Source organism: Dasypus novemcinctus, chromosome 25 (assembly GCF_030445035.2).
Source record: "Dasypus novemcinctus isolate mDasNov1 chromosome 25, mDasNov1.1.hap2, whole genome shotgun sequence".
In the NCBI taxonomy this organism is placed as follows: domain Eukaryota; kingdom Metazoa; phylum Chordata; class Mammalia; order Cingulata; family Dasypodidae; genus Dasypus; species Dasypus novemcinctus.
The window spans coordinates 1,835,823-1,858,585 of record NC_080697.1 but is presented as its reverse complement, the minus strand read 5'-3'; the positions used below and the strand labels follow the sequence as shown (position 1 = coordinate 1,858,585).

Sequence of the window (22,763 nt, the reverse complement as noted above, 5' to 3'; positions counted from 1 at the left end):
ATTATGTTTTGAAAATATATTGAACCTCTTTCCCAAGATATCTATATTATATAGACATTATCTTGCTACTTTTTATAAGTTATGAGGAATGTGGAGGACACTCTACTTAGCAGACAAAGGAAATGAAGAGCTGCCCCTTTTTTGGTGGGGGGATGGATGGGACTAGAAATTGAACCAGGGGCATCATATGTGGGAAGCCAGATCTCAACCACTGAGCCACATTGGCTCCCCTGAGCTGGGTTTTTTCCTTTTTTTAATTTTTTGCTTGTTGTTTTTTTTTTTGTTGGTTTTTTAAGGAGGCACCAGGAACCGAACCTGGGATCTCCCGTGTGGGAAGCAGGCTCTCAACCACTTGAGCTACAACCACTCCCAAATGAAGAGCATTTAAATTAGTCTATAAAAATCTTTGCAAGTTTTTGAACAGAACTGGAAGTGAAAGAGTATTATTTAGCACAATTCGATAGGGATTTAATTTTAACAGCATATGCACAATTATCATTAATATGTTTCTTGCACTTGTCAAAAAGAGTCCAGTAGACATCACTGAAACTAAACACAAATAAGATGTTTTTTATGGTCTTGCGAAATACACTGATGTCACAACTCCATATTTCTATATATACATCTTGGAGTTGCAGCTTTCAAATGATTAAGATATTTTCATTAAACATTTAATCTTTTTTCCTTAGAAGAAGAACCGTTTCCAAATTCTTTACCCAACCTCCAAATTGGAGTCCTTTGTAATCTTAATCTCTTCGTTTTCTTTTGGAAATATGAAAATGCCCTTTGTTTTAATCTTTTCTTTTCCTCAGATCAGGTGCCTTAAGACCACATTTTATACTTGTAACTACTTCACAGTGTAAGAAAAACCAACAAAAGATTTTGATTTGCATGGTATTCCCTGTGGTGTTTACCACTTTTTCCTTCTTTCATTGATGAAGCCTCCTGTATTTTAGAGTGGGAAATTGATTCTTCCCAAAATCTGGACATTTTTATGCATTTCATAGTGCAATTAATTTCTGTCCTTCTAAAGTCATAGCAGCAATGACGTTCTCTTGGTAGGAATATATGGACACTGTAGAGCTAATAATGAATGAGTTGGTGTGTGTGTGATTTTACACTGATCTGTTTTTCTTTATCTCTGCTGTTTACCCAGACAGGCATGGTGCATTGTGATACAGCAGTTGGAACACCTGACTATATATCTCCTGAAGTTCTGAAGTCACAGGGGGGTGATGGTTACTATGGGCGAGAATGTGATTGGTGGTCTGTAGGTGTTTTCCTTTTTGAGATGCTGGTGGGTAAGTAGATATTTTAACTTGTTCTTTTTTTCAAAACCCTTCTCATAACATGTTAGTTCTCAGTCAAGAATTTGAGAATATGAAGAAATTAATTGTCTCTGTCTTAGAGGCAGAAGTGAAATTTCTGGAAACTAGATTTCTGATATGACAGATCGCTAACTAGAAAGCTTAGCCTCATACTGGGACAGTAATTGAGTAGAATAACTAGAATGTGAAAGGAATTGAAAGTATACTGCTAGGAAATATTCTTCCAGTAAACCTTTTTATGTTAAGAACATATTAGAATAATAAATTATAGCAGCAGTCTTCATTCTAAGATTTTCTTGATCAATGGATGGTATTATAAATGTACATACATAACATGAAATGTACATTTAAATGTAAATATACGTGTAAGACTGTTGATATTTGTTTCACTAGTAATAACTAAAAGTTCTGTTCTTTTATGAAATTATGTTATAAAATTTATTTGATTAACCATATTTCTTGTTACTATTTGTATATATATTTGGTGGGTAATCCTAGTGAAATGAATCATATAGTAATTGGACATTTGACTGTCAAACATATTTTAGAATATATCTTTCAGAAAACTCAGGTACATTTAGTAATGGTTACTTTTACTTTGACCAAAGAAAATTTGAAAGACTCAAGTATTTTAAGATTCCTTTATGTCATAGATTTCATTTCTAAAATTTCCCATTCCTAAGTATTAGGGTCACAAAAATATCTTTTGAGTTAGGAAGCCAGTGACTGAGTTACATGACTTGGGGATGAGGGGAGAAGATGTAGCTAAATCTCCTTTCAAGGCAAGTGTGGTAAGGCCCATAACGTAATGATTGACTTCATAGTTAAAAACATATTTTTAGAATTTGGAAAATTTTTATTTTGTAGAAGATGACCCTAAAATAAATTGGTAGTGGAAAATCTGTAAAATCTACGAGAATAGAATCTGTATATTACTGAAAACTCCTCAAAAATTTTTGGTAAATCCCAATTTTAAATAATAATTTGTCATGGAATTTTTGTGGTGTAATTCTGTGAATGACTGTCCTATGGTATGTAGCACTGATCTTTTTATTCTTGGTCTTATATATATCTTACTTACCTTGTTTTGGGTCTTTGTATGCACTAAATTCCTGCTATTGTTTTCAACTCTGAGAAATGAATTTAATGAGTTGGAATGGCAATAATTTGCAGTATGCCGAGCCTGCTCAGGTACTTGCTCAGGTTGATTGGTACTGGACTTCATTGAAAGGTTTCTATTACAGTTAAAAATGGCACTAGAGAAATCTTGGATCCAAAGTCTCCCTTCTTTCCTTCCCAAAAACAAACTGAACCTAACTATTTCATACTTTTGGAGTTTGGGATCATTGACTCTGTAGGAAAGTCTGGTTTGCACTAAAGTTACTTATAGTTGAGGCATGCTGGCTGGGCCTTTGACTCTTTGGATTTAGATGAGTAACGGCCTTCTGCTTTTTTTTTTTTTTAACTTTTAAGAAATATTTTTTGAAGTGTATCGTTCACTTATGAACATTCATAAAAATAAGTGTATAGTAAAGGTTGTGAACTTAACAAAATAAACATGCATAACATCATACAGGCTCCATACATCGCCCCTCCATGAATACCTTGTGCTGTTATGAAACATTTGTTACAAACTGTGCAAGAGCATCATCAAAATATTACTATTAACTATAGTCCCTATTTATTTTCCCCCAGTCCACTCTAATTTTTATAAATATATTTTTATTACAGAGGCTGTGAACTTAAAAAAAATAATGCACATGTGTAGAATTCCCATAAAATACCCTTCACCCACAGACTACACTCTGGTGAAATATTTGTTACAGATTATGAGATAATATCATCAGACAGTTATCACCAACCATGGTCCATAGCATACATTTGGCACACTTTTACCATATCCCACCCCCACCCCATTATCAGTATAGTACATCTTTGGCATTGATGCCAGAATATTACAGTATTGCTGTAAACTGCAGAATGGTGGGAATGTGGAGAAGCATGGGAAAAATACAATAGGCCACACCAGTTGTATTTTTCCCATGCTTCTCCACATTCCCACCATTCTGCAATAGTGATGTACATCTGTTTTAGCTCACAGAAGGACACTTTTGTATCTGTACTATGAACCACAATTCTTTTTTATTAATTTTTAATTTTCTTAGTAGTTTTATTTTGTACATTTAATAATTGAAAATATAAACAATTAAAAACTAAAAAGAAAACATAGTTGAATAAAAACATACATTTCTCATTTAAATGTACTGGATACATATAAATTTTTTTTTGAATCATACAATGTTAAACAAGGTAGTTGGTTCATAGTAATGCAGTCATACAGTATTTGTCCTTTTGTGTCTCGCTTGCTTCATTCAACATAATATCCTCCAGGTTCATCCTGTTGTCATATGTTTTATGACTTCATTTCTTCTTACAGTTGCATAATAGTTCATCATGCAAATAGAGCACGGTTTGTTTATACATTCGTCTGTTGATGGACACCTGGGTTGTTTCCAACTTTTGACAGTCATGAATAACACCACTTTGAACATTGGTGTGCAAATGTCTGTTAGTGTCACTGCTCTCAGTTCTTCTGGGTATATACCCAGTAGTGGTATTTCAGAGTCATGTGTCAAGTCTATATTCAACTTCTTTAGGAACTGTCAAACAGTCCTCCATAGTGGCTATACCATTCTGCATTCCCACCAGCAGTGAAGATGTGTTCCTATCCATATCCTCTCTAACACTTGTAGTTCTCTGTCTTTTTAATAGTGGCCATTCTGGTAGGGGTGACTTCCACTTTTTTTCATCAGTTGCTCCAGTGCCTCTTTATCATAATCTTTAGTGAACAGGAATACTGCATTGGGAGACCAGTTACTGCCTTTTCAAATGTAGCTGTATGTCATCTCTCTGGCTTCCTAAAATCTAAAACAATAGACCTGAGTTAACTAACTCTTAGTGCAACACTGCCCAGAAGGTTATGTATATCCAAAATGGTAGCCATTGGCCACATTAAGCACTTGAAATGTGAATAATGTGGCCAGAGAACTCAAGTTTTCATTTTATTTTCATTTTAATACTTTGAATTGACGCACGTGGCTAATGACTATTTTATTGTATAGGACAGTCCTAGAGAGTCTCAAAGCCTGATCCAACTCAGTCATTAAACTGAACTGACCCCACTTAGTAATCTTTCTCATAGACTATTCAGGGTATTGTTTCCTTTCTTACGTTAAAAAAATTCTAGAATTAGCACTGATTTTATTGTTGTGATTATTCTTAAGGGTTGATGGATCATTTGTGCAGTTAAAATGAAAATATATTTTTGTGTACATTTTGACTGGAGCTCCTGGACCATGGATCTTTTGTTCTTTCATCACATGACAGATTTGAATTTAGTTTACTTAAATATTACATGAAAACTGTTTAATTTGTAATGTCTGTTATACACAGTGTTTTCTTTCTTGCAATTTTAGGGGATACTCCATTTTATGCAGATTCACTCGTAGGAACGTATAGCAAAATTATGGATCATAAAAACTCACTGTGTTTCCCTGAAGATGCAGAAATTTCTAAACATGCAAAGAATCTTATCTGCGCCTTCTTAACTGATAGGTAATATACAGTTGTACGTTGAATTTCTTTGTAGAAAGCTCTTTTACTTTTGAATTTGTAGAACTGAAAGCATACCCAGTGCTTATTACATATGAATGACATCAGTGTCTTCCTCTCATTATTCAAATTGCATTTAATTCTGGATTAGGTTTTCTTTTTCAAACTGCTGAACCTGGTCTTGGGTTACCCTCATCATTGTTTATGCAGTCCAATTATAATCTAACTTGAGCCTTAACCTTGATGTCCAAAAAAGAAAAAAAGAACTTAATAAAATAATCCATCTTAGAGAAATAAAACATTTGTATTATTCATATTTTACCCTTTAAGGCAATTAGTCCTGTATTACTATTATTGTTTGACTTTTGTGGGGAGAGCATTTTGTACAGATAAATACTCAAAAAGATATAATCTTAAAAACTATTTGTGTTTGTCCAACTCTTTTATTTGCATTTGATTATGAGCAAATCCATCCTGAAAATTTTATATATATATATTTAAAACAAAGTAAATGAAGAAAATTGTGAAAACTTGCCTCAAAAGAGAAGGTAGAAAGCTATTCAGGTTTTCTTCCTTGGTCTCTGTTTTAGTTTGCTAAAAGCAGCTGAGAACAATGCATCAGAAATGGGTTGGCTTTTACAATGGGGATTTATTAATTTAAAAACCTGCTGTTTTGAGAGTATTAAAGTGTCCAAATCAAGGCATCATCAGAAGATGCTTTCTTCTCAAGCTGCAGCTGTGGGTGATCAGGCACACGGCAACAGCCGTTCCTCCCTCCCCTGTCCTCCAGGCCTTGTTGCTTTCAGCTTCTGGTTCAAGTGGCCTCCTCTCAGCTTCTGTGCTCAGGTGATTTTAGCTTCTGGCTCCTGGGGCCTTCTCTCTCAGCTTCTGCATTTCTCTCTGTATAGGTTTTTTTCCTATCTGTGATGTTTTAGTCCTTCCTTTATGAAGGTCACCAGGAAGAGGATTAAGACTGACCCTGGGCCACACAATCTAGTCAAAGGCCCTTAACTGAAGTAATTTATTCAAAAGGTTTCCCCCTGCAATGGGTTTGTCCACATAGGATTAGCTTTGGGAACAGGATTTTCTGGGGTCCACAAAAGCTTCAGACTGCTATAGCCTTTACATTCAATTCTTTTCTGGTTTCCCATTTTGTATTTGTGGTTGGCGTTATCCTATCAAAGAACAAGCACATACAGAGGGTACTAACACCCCAGTCCAGACTTTTACTCACCAGCTTTGTAATCTTGGGAAAATTATTTCATTTGGGAAGGACTAATTTTACTCATCTATAAAATGATGGGCTCAGATTAGATGATAACTAAGACCATTTCTAGCTCTAAAATGCTGTAATTCCTTAGAATACCTAATTTGTCAGACAGTTCCTGTTATAATCAGTATTTCCTCGAATATCTCATACATACATCTTTGCATACTTTTTGTAGAATAAAATATGAAAGATGAAATTCTAGGATATGCATTTTAAACTGGTTTAATATACCACTATATATTTCTATTAATAATTGTTTTCAAACCAAAAACTATATATTTTTCTTTCTCCATCAAAGGCAAGAGAGGTTCTTTCCTCAGTAGAAAAGTCAATTATATATACTAGTCTTGTGTAGAGTAAAACTTTAACATTTATTAATTATGTGACTAATGAACAAGCCATGCCAATAAACTCAAAACTAAAACTGGTATAATATTTGATTTGGGGACAAGGTGGAATGTTGATGCTATAAGACCATAAATGTGCTAAATGGTAAGTTATAATGAAAGGGTGTGTTGCATCCTTTAATAAAAGGAGTACTATTAATTAAAGATTTGCTTTAGCAGTTCTTTTGGTGTGGGGGAGGGAAGCAGTCTTAAGGAATGATTGTAGGTAGAGAACAGATATTTTGAAAGTAATTTAATACCATAAATCCATCTAGAGGTACTCCCTCCAATACCTACAGATTTTCCTGTTTATGTTAAGTGTAGCTCCAGAGGTAAATAGAAAACAAATGCTATTTCCATACACTCTTCACTGAAGACTCAGAGGGTCGAAGAATGAAATACCAATATTTTTCTTGTGTAAAGAAAGAGAATATATATATATATAATCTGTCAGAGTAAATATATATAACTTCAAACATAATATGAGTTCTTTTTAAGAAAGAGATTTTAGAAAATATTTCTTACTTTTAGAGAGATTTTGAATAATTCTTCCGTGCCTAAAGTTAGACCTCTGTCTCTTTATGACCTAGTTGGCTAAGTGGTTTTGGCACATGGAGGTGAGTTTTTTTATTTGAAAGTCTTATATGTACACAAACTGCAGATGGAAATATATTTCACATTCCATGGCATTTAATACTTCACAGTCTTTTTAATATATCCAGAGAAATCATTTATTTTGAAATGCTTATTTTTGAGAAACATTTAAGCTGAAGTTTTATAAAAGTATCTGAGACTCATTTGTGATTCTTATATTGATTTAACTGTTGTGATAATTAATATTTTTATTTTTTAATCATCTTATTTTTTGTAATGCAATTTTTAACTGCATTGTTTAGGGAGGTACGACTTGGGAGAAACGGTGTAGAAGAAATCAAACAGCATCCTTTCTTTAAGAATGACCAATGGAATTGGGATAGCATAAGAGAGAGTAAGTCAATACATTTAAATATATCCATCCCATCACATTTTAAATCTTATGTTTGTTCCTCTTTTGAATTAGCAAGCATGTTTGATTTATTTCAATGTTAAGTCATTTTTGAATTGAGATATTTCAGATTTGTCCATGGCAATATTTATTACTAAAATAATATTTCCTCAACATCTTAGCAAGCAACATTATTCCCTAAAACTATTATAATAAACATTATACATTTCTTAAGTTGTTAAGTGGATGTCAAATAACTTTCAGAATGGAGAAATATAATCCTCCAATTTGAATGACTTTACATTGACAAATCAGCAAACAGTTATGGAAATCACACTGTGGTAAACAGGGTATACACAGTAATTCTTTTTTTTCTTTATGTATATTTGATAATGATGCATTTAAGGGTAATTCAGTATTAGGGTGCTGCAGAAGTAATTGCTGTTTTGCATTGTTGAAATTTGCCATTTGATATTGGAATACATTCTTAAATAAATGTGTTTATACATCATAGAGTATGGAAATGATGTTGGACAAAAAGCATATTCTGATGATTTTCTTATTTGAGTTCAGAATGGGTCATAAAGCAGTGGAGACAACTCGCACCCTCAGCAACACATTTGGCCCAGGAGCTACTAACGAACATACAGTGCAGTGGTGATTCAAGAAGTTTTGTAAAGGAGACAAGTGCCTTGAAGATGAGGAGCTTGGTGGCCAGCTATTGGAAGTTGACAATGATCAAATGAGAGCAGTCATCGAAGCTGATCCTCCTACAATTACATGAGAAGTTGCTGAAGAACTCAGCATCGACCATTCTGTGGTCATTCGGCATTTTAGGCGCATTGGAAAGGTGAAAAACCTCAATAAGTGGGTGTCTCATGAGCTAACTGAAAATCAAAATTCATCATTTGTAAGTGTATTCTCTCATTCTTTACAACAATGAACCATTTCTTGACCCAGTTGTGATGTGAGACAAAAAGTGGATTTTATATGCCAACCGGCAATAACCAGATCAGTGGTTTGACCAAGAGGAAGCTCCAGAGCACTTCCCAAAGTCAAACTTGTACCAAAAAGGGTCATGGTCACTGTTTGGTGGTCTGCTGCTGGTCGGATCCACTACAGCTTTCTGAATTCCAGGAAAATCATTATATTTGAGAAGTATGCTCAGCAAATCGATGAGGTACACTGAAAACTTCAGTGCCTGCAGGTGGCATTGGTCAACTTATCCACAACAATGCCCGACCACACATCGCACAACCAACACTTCAAAAATTGAACGAATTGGGCTATGGAGTTTTGCCTCATCCCCCATATTCACCTGACTTCTTGCCAACCAACTACTACTTCAAGTATCTCAACAACTTTTTGCAGGGGAAACGCTTCCACAACCGGCAGGATGCAGAAAATGCTTTCCAAGAATTCGTCGAATCCTAAAGCACAGATTTTTATGCTACAGAATAAGCAAACTTATTTCTCCTTGGCAGAAATGTGTTGATTTAATGGTTCCTATTTTGATTAATAAAGATATTTTTGAACCTAGTTATAATAATTTTCAATTCACAGTCTGAAACTGTAATTCCTTTTGCACCAACCTTAGTATTTCTACTTAAAGAATATAGAGTACTGAAGTCTTCTAAAATCTAAGTGCAGGGAAGTGGATGTGGCTTAAGTGATAGAGCTTCCGCCTACCATATGGGAAGACCTAGGTTTGATCCCTGGGGCCTCCTGATGAAAAAGAAGAGAAAGCGTGCCCACGCAAGTGCCCATGTGGTGAGCCAGTGCCTGTGCAATTGAGTCATGCAGCAAGATGATGACGCGTCGAAAGAGAGACGAGGAGAGTCAAGAGGAAGCGCAGGGAAACGGACTTTGGCCCAGTGGTTAGGGCGTCCGTCTACCATATGGGAGGTCCGTGGTTCAAACCCCGGGCCTTCTTGACCCGTGTGGAGCTGGCCATGCGCAGTGCTGATGCGCGCAAGGAGTGCCGTGCCACACAGGGGTGTCCCCTGCGTGGGGGAGCCCCACGCGCAAGGAGTGCGCCCGTGAGGAAAGCCGCCCAGCGTGAAAAGAAAGAGCAGCCTGCCCAGGAATGGCGCCGCCCACACTTCCCGTGCCGCTGACGACAACAGAAGCGGACAAAGAAGCAAGACGCAGCAAATAGACACCAAGAACAGACAACCAGGGGAGGGGGGGGGAAATTAAATAAATAAATAAATCTTTAAAAAAAAAAAAAAAGAGGAAGCGCAACAGAAACCAGGAACTGCAGTGGCGCAATTGACAGAGAATCTCTCCACATTAAAGGTCTCCAGGATCAAATCCCAGTGAATCCTAGAGGAGAGAAAATGAGAGGACAACACAGACAGCAAAAACACAGGGTGGGAGGAGGGGAAAGGGGAAAATAGATAAATAAATCTTTAAAAAAAAAAAAAAATCTATGTGTAAATCATTGCTTATAATTTTAACACCTAGAATATCATAATGCTTTCCATGTTTAACTGATTTATCTATATTCAATACTGATCTAAAGTATTAATAGTTAAAAAAATATATATAAAAAAAGTATTAATCATAAAAACAAAGTTTTATTCTTTGAAATGATAAAATGAAAGACGTTATTGAAATTTTATATCATAATAAAACAAGAATTGAAAATATACCAGCCCTTATTTTTATAGCATTGCTGTAAAGGAATGTAGAGGGGTGGTTTATATCTTGTATTTTGATTATGAATGAAATAATTAATTTCTTTTACTTTAATAGCTGCAGCTCCTGTAGTGCCTGAACTCAGCAGTGACATAGACAGCAGCAATTTTGATGACATTGAAGATGATAAAGGAGATGTAGAAACTTTTCCAATTCCTAAAGCTTTTGTGGGAAATCAGCTGCCTTTTATAGGATTTACCTACTATAGAGAAAATTTGTACGTAATTAATTTGTTAAATTTTTATTGTTTTCAGAGTCTGGCTGTAAAGATGTTTTATTTCCAGTTTCTGGGTTATAGGAGATAAAGTGTTAATTTGTTTCAAGCTTTGAATTTTTTCAAAAGGACTATTATAAGAAGTATTTTTAAATTTCATTTTATTCTTAATGTAATATGTTATTCAGTTATCAAATGAACATAAGGCATATTCTGTAGTTTTTGGGAGATGTAGATTAAGACCACATACCTGCCCTGGAAGGAGCTTGTCATCTAATAAGGGATATAGAAAAAGTATATAGTCATGAATAAGGGTGGAATATAATATTTGCCAAAAGAACGGTTCCCAGACAAATCAGAGATGGCTCTAAAGAAAATAAAATCTCTTAGGAGAGGGGAGGGAAAAATCAGGTAAGACATCAGGAAAAAGGTGGTGTTAGCTGAATCGAAAGATAAGAAAGGGTTTTGAGTGGTCAAGATTGGGGAGACAGGGGGCAAGTCATAGGGCTGTAAATGGTGGAAGTTGGATGGGCCTGAAGCCTAAGATGTGTGTTACTGTATTATACCATTGGGAGGACTTGGTGAAACGGATTTTCTTGCCTATAATCCCTGCATGGCACAAGTCATTCAACAAATATTGGTTGAATGAATTGAGTATTGGGTGTAAGATTAGAAAAATACATTGGAATTGGAGTTTAAGGGAAGAATAATTCAACAGATGATTGCTGTGTACTCTGCTAGGAGACTTTGACCTTATTTGATGGGCAGTGAGGAACCATCTAAAGCTGTTTCAATAGTTAAAGCATTAAAGACATTTTAGAGGCATAAATTTGATCAACTGTTGGTATATCCATATATATAATGATTAGAGTGACCAACCATCATGGTTTGTCCAGGGCTTAGGGGTTTCAGGGAAGTGGGACTTTTCAGTACTAAACCTGGGAAAAGTCCCAGACAAACCAGTAGGCGTTGTTTAGGAAACTATCAGTAATACAGAGATCAGGACCAAGAGAAGCCTAAGCACATTTATAGGTGGTGAGGAAGGATTCCATTGATAGAAAAGGATAGTAAAATAGAAGTGATAGTTTATGTATTTAAGGCCTGGAAATCAAGAGATGTAATCCTTGAAATGGAAGAGAGCTGTTTCTTTCTAGAAGATTGGGGTGAAGAATAGAACAGAGTAGTTACAGAAACTCACTATTAGATGAAGAGGGAGGGATGTTGAAGTGAAGGAAAATAAATTTTTGCAATTTTTAAATTTATTTCTGAAAATAAACTTGGTTGAATAAGACTGAAAAATTGATGAAAATGATGCAAAGGAATTCACCCCTCCTTCCTTTTAGGTTATTAAGTGACTTTCCACCTTGTAGAGAAAATGATTCAATACAATCAAGGAAAAATGAAGTATGTATGAGTTTTACTTCATTATTTTAGCACATGTTCAAATATTTTAATATGCGTGCCCCCTCCCCCAAAAAAAGGCCATTTGTTGCTACTTTTTGAAACATCACCTGGCATTCCTTATTGCATTACAGTTTGGCATAAGCTGAAACAATTCATTTGTTTGATAAATACCGTACAAGGCACAATGGATAGTAAAAGATGAATTGTACATGGCTTTAAGCTTAGTTTAGTAGAAAAGTGGTATAATAGGTTCATAAACAACTGAATACCAGTTAGAATATTTTGTAATATTTGTGCTACAAAAGAGTAAAGCTATTAAGTTATAAGGGTACAGAAATAAGAGTTACTGTCTGAATATTTAGGAATGAATTAATATAAAAGGTAATTTTGGTGGTTAAACTTTTATAGTATTGCATGAATTGTATCGTTTTTAACTGGTTGCTACACTAAACTACATACACATCTAAATTAGGACATTAAATGATTTTTTCTTCAAAACTTTGGAAAACTAAAAAAGGTTGTATAATTTTGGTATGATTTATGTATTTTAGGAATTTTTTGTAAAGCATAACAAGCATTTTAATGTTTTCTGTGTTTTTTTGTTTTGTTTATAATAGGAAAGTCAAGAGGTATGTTGATGTTTTCAAATATGTTGAAAGACTGAGAAAAAAATCATCACTCTAGCAATACTTAATATAGTCATATTCCATATAGCATTTGGAGTACTACTTCTACCCAAGAGAAAAGTTCCCAACCATTTTTCTACCAAGTATCCCTTTTATTATTACTCATATTGATCTGTTGTTTAAAATATATATTGCATAATTTTCTTTTTATTTATCAAGGATATTAAATTGGCAGCAAGAGCTTCTGATTAGCATGTGGTAACTAGTGTGATCACATTATACTAATGCAGTAGCACCAAAAAGCAGTTAAACTTGATTGGTTCATTACTCTATATGTCTTTATTATGAAAAAAAAAATACTGTTTTGCTTAAGATGTATGAACTGCTTTAAAAACCGTGAAGAACCTAATCATTACAAACAAGAGTAGAAGGAACATTGATATTGGAGTCTGATAAACCTGCCACTTGTAAGATATGCTGTCTTGGCCCAGTTGTTTACCTTTTTTGAAATTTTTTTTAATCTAGTAGATAAAATATTACTATCTTCTTATGGTTTCTGTTAGAATGATTGAGACATTTATAAAGTGCTTAATTCTGTATGTCACACACAACAGGAACTCAAAATTTAAATTCTTTTTAAAGGTAAAGTTCCAAAAATGGATTATTATTTACTGTAATTTTGATTTATTTAAAGACCAACATAGCTCGGCCAGACTACTGAGGAGATAACTTTTAATTAGGCATCATTTATTCAAGAGTTATATTTCTTCAAAGTTCTGTACAAAGCACAGTGTAGAAAGATATGAAAGAACTTAGATTCTTATGTTTAAGAACAGTAAAATATTTTTGAGCATGTTCTAGATATTTGTTTCAGATGTAGACTTTTTATAAACACTTATTTTTTTAGAATATATTCTGTATTATATTCTATAGAGCAATGGAAGATACCAGAGATGGTATCTCTTATTTATAATGAATTTGAATGTGAAGGCAAGAGATGGAGGAGCTTTTTCCTCTGAAAAGAAAAGTTATACTAATAAGGTCCAAATGCTATACCATTATAGAGATTATATTAAGTTGAAAGACAAAAGAAGATTATCATTATTTTCTTTAAGCCTCTTTTATCTTTAAGTATGGCTAAAATTCGTAATTAGTTTCTTGTTTTCTGACAGATTCAGAAAAAACTATACACATTGGAAGAACACCTTAGCAATGAGATACAAGCCAAAGAGGAACTAGAGCAGAAGTACAAGTAAGTACATTTTATAGACAAACATTATGTATTATTTGCCTCCTGAGGTGGCTCCTTGCCTATTTGCTTGTTGTTTTTGCTCATTGTCCGCTTTGCTTCTTCTTTAGGAGGCACTGGGAACTGAACCCGGGACCTCCCTGTGGGAAGCAGGCACCCAACTGCCTGAGCCACATCCGCTCCCCCTAAACTTTATATTTTAAAATTAAAATTTAAAAATTTTATTTTTAATTAAAGAAGGAGAGCTGCTAAGTAATTATAGTTATTTTTAAAGTTACAGTGTATGTTTTTAATGTAAATTAGAAGTTATTTTATTTGCTGTTTCTTTTGAAATTCTTTAGATCTGTTAATACTCGCCTAGAGAAAATAACAAAGGAGCTTGAAGAAGAGGTAAAGCTGCCCTATGCTGCCCTATACTTATATTAACATTTTTGTTAATAAAAATATTTGATGTCTAACTTACATATGGAATTCTATTAGTATCATGATAACATATATCTTGATATATATAGTAAAACCCCCTTGTAGCGTTGGTGGAAAGGACTAAAGTCAGGATAAATTTGTGTTACTAGGCTTCATTCTATTAAGTTTTTGGAAATGAGTTAATGTAGTATCTGTAGATATTTCAAGTAAATTATATTTGTTTTGTAGTCATTGAATTTTATTGCATAATTTAATGACAGTTTAAAAACAGAAAGTAACCATTGTTTATTTACTTTAAAATTGCTATTCACAACATTTTAAACCCATAGTTAGTACTAAATAATGATAGTTCATTGGTGATGGAAAGTTTGACTTACAGTAGGAAATAAAACATTGTCTTGATTGTTGAAGAGTGGTGTGTTGTTTTAGAAAACATTTAAAATTTGTGTTTTTAACAGAAATGCAGGAATAGCTGGTTTTTTAAAAGGTTTTTTGCAAATGTTTGAAATAACGGAAGTATTTTTTGTTTTTATTTTATTTTTAGATATATTTTCTTTGATGATAATTTTAAGCATTATTTTAGGTTACCTTAAGGAAGAATGTGGAATCATCATTAAGACAATTAGAAAGAGAAAAGGCGCTTCTTCAACACAAAAATGCAGAATATCAGCGGAAAGCTGATCATGAAGCAGACAAGAAACGAAATTTGGAAAATGATGGTTTGTAGTATAGAATAGTAAATGCTTATCAAGAAAAAAATTGTGTGTGTGTGTTGAAATTTGCTACTGAATTGCTTTTTATCATAGTTAACAGCTTAAAAGATCAACTTGAAGATTTGAAAAAAAGAAATCAAAATTCTCAAATATCCACTGAGAAAGTGAATCAACTCCAGAGACAAGTAAGCTGATCTGTATTTTATAATAAGTATATCGAATTTTATTTATGACTGCCTTATTACTATTATTATTATTATTATTGGCTTTTATAAAGCCTATTTATTTGGGGTAGAAGCTTATAGTCACAAGGCCATAAAGCTTCCCTCACCAAAGTTTGTTGCCACATATTGGAGCAAGGTGGCTGCCGGTCTCTGTGAGGGTTCAGCCTTCCTCTTCCTCCTAATGCTCTGTGGTCCCAGCTCCTTCTGATCTCAGCTGTAGGTTAGCACAAGGCTCTCTCCCCCAGGGCTTGTTTCTTTAGCTTTCTCAGCTGTTAAGGGCGCTGGTCTCCTCAACTGCTATCAGGGAAATGACTGCCCAGGGCTCAGTGTCCAAAACCAAACTCTGTGTTTCTTCGTGTATTTAGTTCTGTGTGAGTGTCCTCCATCAAGGGGGAGGGTACTCAATGTCCTACTGAATCAAAGCCCCAATCTTAATTTAATCAGGTAAAAGTGAAACCTCTGAATCTAATACAATCTAATACATGCAGAGGAACAGACCAGTTTACAAACATAATCCAGTATCTATTTTTGGATTCATGAATAATATCAAACTGCCACAGACCTCTTCCACTCTATGCCAATTTAGATCAACTACTTCCACTCTGATGTGCTGAGCTGTAATTTATTATCTAAAATCAGGACTCCTCTTTAACTGCAGACCCTTGTATCCAGCTACCTAATGGATCTTAACCTTGATACATAGTGGCTTCTCTCAGACTCAATATTTTTAAGACCAGATTCATGATCATTTCCTCCATTATTCGCTAGGTTACTGAATGACACCAGTCAAAGATATCTAGTCACTCAAACCAAATATCTTGCAGGATGATTTTTTATTAATACCAGTTTTTAAAAAAACCTTTATTTTGTACATTTAATAATTGAAAATATAAACAATAATTTAAAAATAAAGGGAAAATGCATTTGACTAAAAACACACATTTCTCAATTGTACTGGATACATAAATTTTTTTTGAATCATAACAATCTTAACACAATATGTTTGCTTCATAGTAAATAATCATATAATATTTATCCTTTTATAGTCTGGCTTGCTTTGCTCAACATAATGTCCTCCAGGTTCATCTATGTTGTCATATGCTTTATAACTTCATTTCTTCTTACAGCTGCATAATATTCCATTGTGCGGAATATTATGGAAACAACCAGGTATTTCCAACTTTTGGCAATCATTAATAATGCCACCATGACTATTGGTTTGATATACTACTTTTAATTGGCAGTATTTTAAAAAGACCCTTTGCCTTAAATTTTAGGGGGGAAATCCTTATGAAAATATTTTTAAGGTATTTTAAATTATAATGGAATAATAAATTGAAGTATTTTCATTATGTGTACCTGTATTTGTCTGTTTGTTGTTGTTTGTTTGATTTTGAATGGAATAACAGCTGGATGAAACCAATGCTTTGCTGCGAACAGAATCTGATACAGCAACCCGGTTAAGGAAATCCCAGGCAGAAAGTTCAAAACAGATGCAGCAGTTGGAATCTAACAATAGAGATCTGCAAGATAAAAACTGCCTGCTGGAGACAGCCAAATTAAAACTTGAAAAGGAATTTATCAATCTTCAGTCAGCTCTGGAATCTGAAAGGAGGGACCGAACTCACGGATCAGAGATAATTAGTGATTTACAAGGTATTAAATTAGAGATTGCATTTGGATTAACCTTGATGATTTGTTTTCTGGAAATAGCATTAGATGGTGGATAATGTGCTATAGTTGCACATTTCTGAATGTACTATCTTGTTAGGTAAAGGCAGAATATTAGAAACATATTGAGTCAAAATTTTATGAAAGAAAGATTTACTCTTAAATAGTGTGAAATATTTTAAGCATCTAACATCTTGGGGTAGATTACGGGTTTCAGCTGAATTAACTGTAAAGCACTATATCAGCAATTATAAAACTCCTGCTCATAAGTAACAGCTCCAAAGTAAGAGGTAACTTCCAAAATTTTCACTTTCAGCAAAATGCATGTACTTTGTGGGTTCACTGCTTTTAAAAGAAAATGTCATAATTTTTAGGTAGAATATCTGGCCTGGAAGAAGATGTAAAGAACGGCAAAATTTTATTAGCCAAAGTAGAGATGGAGAAGAGACAACTACAGGAGAGATTTACTGATTTGGAAAAGGTAAAACTTGTTAAGCTTTTTTTGGTGTAAGAAAATGACAGTAGAGTTTCAGATTGGATGATATTCTTAAGTTTGGGAATCAATAGGAGGAATATTTCCATATAACTCATGGACCCTCATATTTAGACTTGGTTGTATAGAATAGGGATATATATATATTTTTAAGGTTTTCCATAACCTTTAGTATGCTTAGATGCACAGGAAGGAAGGAACTCTGCTGGAGTATGTATAAGGAGAATATTTCTCTTCAGAGATTCAAGTAAAACAAAAATTTAACCCTTTTCCTGTCTTACTAGTGACATAATAGAAAGCTATGATGACTTTTAGCATTTAGACGTTTTCCTTTGAAAACACTGAAAGTCAGGGATAATTTCTAGGACAGTGCAGTTGACATTTTTTTTCATTCACTCATTTATTCCTTCTTTGAACTATTTAGTATGTAATATGTGATAACTTTCAGTATGCATTACTTGCCTTTAACAGTCTCATGGTGTCAGGGTTAGTTTTTCAAGTAGCAGTAAAGCACACAGGCCGTTCTTATTCAGCATGGTAAATAGAGTGACAGGTATGCACAGGATGACCCTTGTCTGACTGGGCAAGATTGGTTCCTAAGACAGGGGCACATTTTGAGTTGGACAGGAGAGCACGAGCAAAGTTACAGAGGATGAAAAATAAAGGTACAGTCTGTTGTTTAAGTTCAAGCTGTTCAGTATTTCCGATGCATAGAGCAGGAGTCAACAAACTAATCTTTTACGGCGAGATAGTAAATATTTTTAGTCTTCATAGGCCAGAGAGTCTCTGTTGCAACTGCTCAGCTCTTTAATATGTAAAGGAATGGATGTGGCTGTGAAACTTTATTTACAAAAATAGAGCCAAAGGACCACAGTATGATCCTTGTGTAAGAGTTTAAGGCATTTAGAAAAAGAAAAAGGAGTATGAAGAATTCACTGGCAAGAGAGTGAAGCTATAAAGCTAGACAGGGGCTAGATTATAGAGATTTTGCATACTCTTTTAAGAAACTAAGATATTTTGTCTAAGAAACTAGAAACTGAATGGTTTTAAGTTGGATGATGATCTTATGACCATGTCGAGAGTGGATTGAGGATCACAACACTAGAGGTAGGGTGATGATAGTCAGAAGTCTTCTGTAGTAATCCATTTAAGAAATAATGGCGATTTTACTAATGCGGTGATTAAGGGTGTAAAATAGGAATAAATCTGAGAAATACTTTGTAGAGTAATGGTCATCTGCACTTAGTGATTGATTATGTGTGGCATGTGAGTAGTCAGAGATAAATCTCAGGTTCCTAGGTGGTGGTGAGCTATATAGTGGTGCCATTAAGTAATAACAAATAAAGGGGAAGGAGCTCCTTTAGAGGAGACAATGATAAGTCTGTTTTACTCCTTTGAAGTTTGAGGTGCCTGGGACAGGCAGATAAGATGTCTAGGGACTTCTGGGAAGGTAGCAGACTAGAAAGGCATGGGACTCTTCTCTCCCAGAAAAATAGCTAGAGGACAGGCAGAAACAGCCTGGGAAAACAATCTTTTATGGTTTAAGGACACCAGGGGAAGGCTGAATACTGCCTGGGAGAAAGAGGGGGTTAAAGGAAAAGAATCATGACAGCAACACTGAGTTAAAAGTGGCAGCTGCAATGCCAGCACCCTCCCCTACCCTGTAGACACTTTTGAATTCTCACGCCTCAGGGCTGGCAGCTACAGACTAAGTCCTCCCCCAGGGATCCACCTCCCCAGAAAAGGGGAAAAAGAGGACACAGCCTAAGGCTGACTCAGCTTTTTTATTTTTTAATTTTTTAATTTTTTATTTAATTAATTTATTTTTTATTTATTGCTCTCCCCTTACCCCCCAACCCTGGTTGTCTGTTCTCTTTGTCCATTTGCTGCATCTTCTTTGTCTGCTTCTGTTGTTGTCAGCGGCACGGGAATCTGTGTTTTTTTTTGTTGCATCATCTTGCTGCATCAGCTCTCCGGGTGTGCGGCACCATTCCTGGGCAGGCTGCACTTCCTTTCACGCTGAGTGGCTCTCCTTACGGGGCGCACTCCTTGTGCGTGGGGATCCCCTATGCGGGGGACACCCCTACGTGGCAGGGCACTCCTTGCGTGCATCAGCACTGTGCATAGGCCAGCTGCACACGGGTCAAGGAGGCCCGGGGTTTTAACTGCGGACCTCCCATGTGGTAGTCGGACACCCTAATCATTGGGCCAAGTCCGCCGCCTGACTCAGCTTTTAACCCACCAAGTTGGTCTGCCCCGTCCCATGAGCCCTTCCAGGCAGGGTGGGATCTCGCCACTTGTTTGTCTTGGGAACTGGCAAGGGACAAAAGAGATTCGACCCTCTCAATCTCCTTCTCTGCTGACCAGTACTAGTTGTTGAGGATGCAAAGGGGAGTGGAATTATTTCCTGTCAGGAAAAAGAGAGGGGGTTGCAAGCAAAGGCTGGAGAACTGCCTCCAAAAAAGTTGGAATTTCGAGTCTCTTAGCCTCCAAGCAGGAAGCTCTGTCACATTGATTTGGTCTTACGCAAAAACACTCAATTGGGCTTTAAACTGAGAGGACTGCCAAAGTATACCATCTGCTGGCCAGTCAAGGAAGTTCAAATGAGGAAATTAAAAAAGTAAATAAGAGAGGCTTTTCTGGCCTTTACAGCCTCTCTCCCCAAGTCCTCAGGAAGTGGGTCTACAACTCATGACTAGGTCCAGTGCCCATGTTTGAGCAACTAACAGGGACAGTCCTAAAGACCCAGAACAGGTTGAACCAAGAATCAAAGGAGCAGTAACACATAGCCTCTTGCCACTAAATCCCTACAAAAGAGAGACAAATCGAACATTTGAGTAAATGTACCATCCCAATCAGATGCCTAGACGTAAGCAAAAAATTACAAGCTCTCCTGAGAAGATGGAAGAATTTGCCCAAGCAAATATATCAGATATATCAGAACCCCAGAAGAGATGCAGGATTTGAGACAACTGGTCAATGAGAATCATACACATTTCCAAAATCAGATTAATGAGTTGAAAGACAATATGGCTAAAGAGATAAAGGACTTGAAATGGTAGAAGAAAGAATAAGTGATATAGAAAACAGAACAATGGAAATAGAGAAAAGAATGGAAGAAATGAGCAGAGGCTCAGGGCATCAAATGATAACACAAAACATAACACATACATGTCATGGGAGTTCCAGAATGGGAAAAGAAGGGAAAAGAGTCAGAAAAAGTATTTGAGGAAATAATGGCTGAAAATTTCTCAACTCTCATGAAAGAAATGAATTTACATGTCCAGGAGGTACAGCATACCGCAATCAGAATAAATGTGTATAAGACCTACTCCAAGACACATACTACTCAGAAAGTCAAACATCAAAGATAAAGAGAAAATTCTGAGAGCAGCAAGGGAGAAGCAAACTATCATATTCAAGGGATGCCCAACAAGACTTAGTGTGAATTTTTCATCAGAAACCATGAAGACAAGAAGACAGTGGTATGATACAGTTAGGATACAGAGAGAGAAAAACTGCCAGCTGAGAATACTTTATCCAGCAAAATTGTCCTTCATATTTGAAGGTAAGTTTAAAATATTCACAAACAGAAGCTAAGAGAGTTCGTCAAAAAGAAATCTACCTTTGCAGGAAATATTAAAAGAAGCCTTATGGCCTGAAAGAAAAAAAAAGGAGAGGCTTGAAGAGAATAAATAAGAAAGAATAGCAGAAAAGATAATCGAAAGCATAAAAAGACAAATAAAAATAATATGAAAACCAAACAATAGAATGGTGAAATTAAATATACATTTACAGTAATATCATTGAGTGTAAATGGATTAAGCTCCCCAATCAAAAGATATAGGCTGACAGAACCATCCATATTCTACTTACAAGAAACTCATCTTGGGAGGAGATGTGACTCAGGCAGTTGGGCATTAGTCTCCCACTTGGGTGGTCCCAGGTTCGGTTCCCGGGTGCCTCCTGAGGAGGAAGAAAAAACAATGAGCAAACAGTGAGTGAAAACAAAACACACAGGGAGCGGGTGTGGCTCAAGCAGTTGAGTAGCTGCCTCCCACACGGGAGGTCCCAGATTTGGTTCTGCTGCCTCATTAAGAAGAAACAAGCAGACAACAAGCCAATATATACATACATACATGAATACATAAATAATACATAAATATGTAAGTTAAATACATACATAAATAAAAAAATAAATATTTAAGGGGAAAAGACCTCACTTTAGACCTAGGGGTACAAGCTGTCTGAAAGTGAAATGTTTGAAAAAGATAATTGACGCAAATAAAGAGCAGGAGTAGCTCTACTAGTATCGGACAAAACAGACTTTAAATGCAGAAAAATTATAAGAGAGAAGGCCATTATATATTAGTAAAAGGCATAATCCACCAGGAAGAAATAACAGTCATAAATATCTGTGCATCTGACCAGGGTGCCTCAAAATACATGAGACAAACCTTGCAAAATGGAAGGGAGAAATAGACATCTCTACAGTAATCATTGGAGACTTCAGCACACCACTCACATCATTAGATGGAACAACTGGACAGAAGATCAACAAGGAAACGGAACTTAACCAATGTGATAAATGAGTTAGACCTAACAGTCATATACAGAACATTGCGCCCAAACTCAGCAATTTATACATTCTTCTCAAGTCCTCATGATCTTTCTCCAGGATAGACTGCATGTTAGGTCACAAGGCAGGTCTCCGTAGATATAATAAGATTGAAATTATACAACGCACCTTTTCAGATCATAATGGAATGAAACTCAAAATGAATAATAGGAAAGAAGAAAGTTCACAAATGTGCGGAGGCTGAACAAAACACTCTAAATAATCGGGGTCAAAGAAGAAATTGTAAGTGAAACCAGTAAATATATTGAGATGAATGAAAACGAGAACACAACTTATGAAAACTTACAGGGTACAGCAAAGGTAATCTTGAGAGGGAAATTTATAGCTCTGAATGCCTATATAATGAAGAAAAAACTAAAATCAAAAATCTAACTGAACAACTGGAGAAACTAGAAAAGGACAGCAAACCATTCCCAAAGCAAGCGGAAGGAAAGAAAGAATAACGATTAGAGCAGGAACAAGTGGAACTGAGAATTAAAAAAAAAAAAGAGAAAATCAACAAAACCAAAAGGTGGTTCCTTGATAAGAGCCATAAAATCGACTAACCGTAATCTAGACTAACAAAGAATAAAAGAGAAAAGATAAATAAATACAATAAGAAATGAAAGGGGGGAAGTTACGATTGACCCCACAGGAATAGAAAGGATCATAGTGGATATTTTGAGAAACTTTATCCCAACAAACTAGACAACCTAAATGAAGTAGACAAATGCCTGGAATTGAACAAACAGCCTACACTGATGCTAAAAGAAATACAAGAACTTAACAGTCCAATCACATTTATTTATTTATTTATTTATTTTAAATATTTATTTATTATTATTTT

At 35.3% G+C, this 22,763-nt stretch overlaps 1 protein-coding gene across 4 annotated transcripts in view; it reads left to right on the top strand.

The window, feature by feature from the left end:
* The window catches only part of ROCK2 (Rho associated coiled-coil containing protein kinase 2), a 167,053-nt gene that overhangs the window by 114,309 nt on the left and 29,981 nt on the right, over positions 1-22,763 (top strand). For all 4 annotated transcript variants that reach the window (XM_058287787.2, XM_058287788.2, XM_058287790.2 and 1 more), the window contains exons 6-16: positions 1,157-1,301; positions 4,805-4,943; positions 7,493-7,584; positions 10,339-10,498; positions 11,839-11,899; positions 13,698-13,777; positions 14,116-14,164; positions 14,781-14,916; positions 15,004-15,095; positions 16,544-16,790; positions 17,180-17,286. In XM_058287787.2, the coding sequence (XP_058143770.1) occupies positions 1,157-1,301; positions 4,805-4,943; positions 7,493-7,584; positions 10,339-10,498; positions 11,839-11,899; positions 13,698-13,777; positions 14,116-14,164; positions 14,781-14,916; positions 15,004-15,095; positions 16,544-16,790; positions 17,180-17,286 (1,308 nt within the window). The remainder of the gene's footprint in view (positions 1-1,156; positions 1,302-4,804; positions 4,944-7,492; positions 7,585-10,338; positions 10,499-11,838; positions 11,900-13,697; positions 13,778-14,115; positions 14,165-14,780; positions 14,917-15,003; positions 15,096-16,543; positions 16,791-17,179; positions 17,287-22,763) is intronic.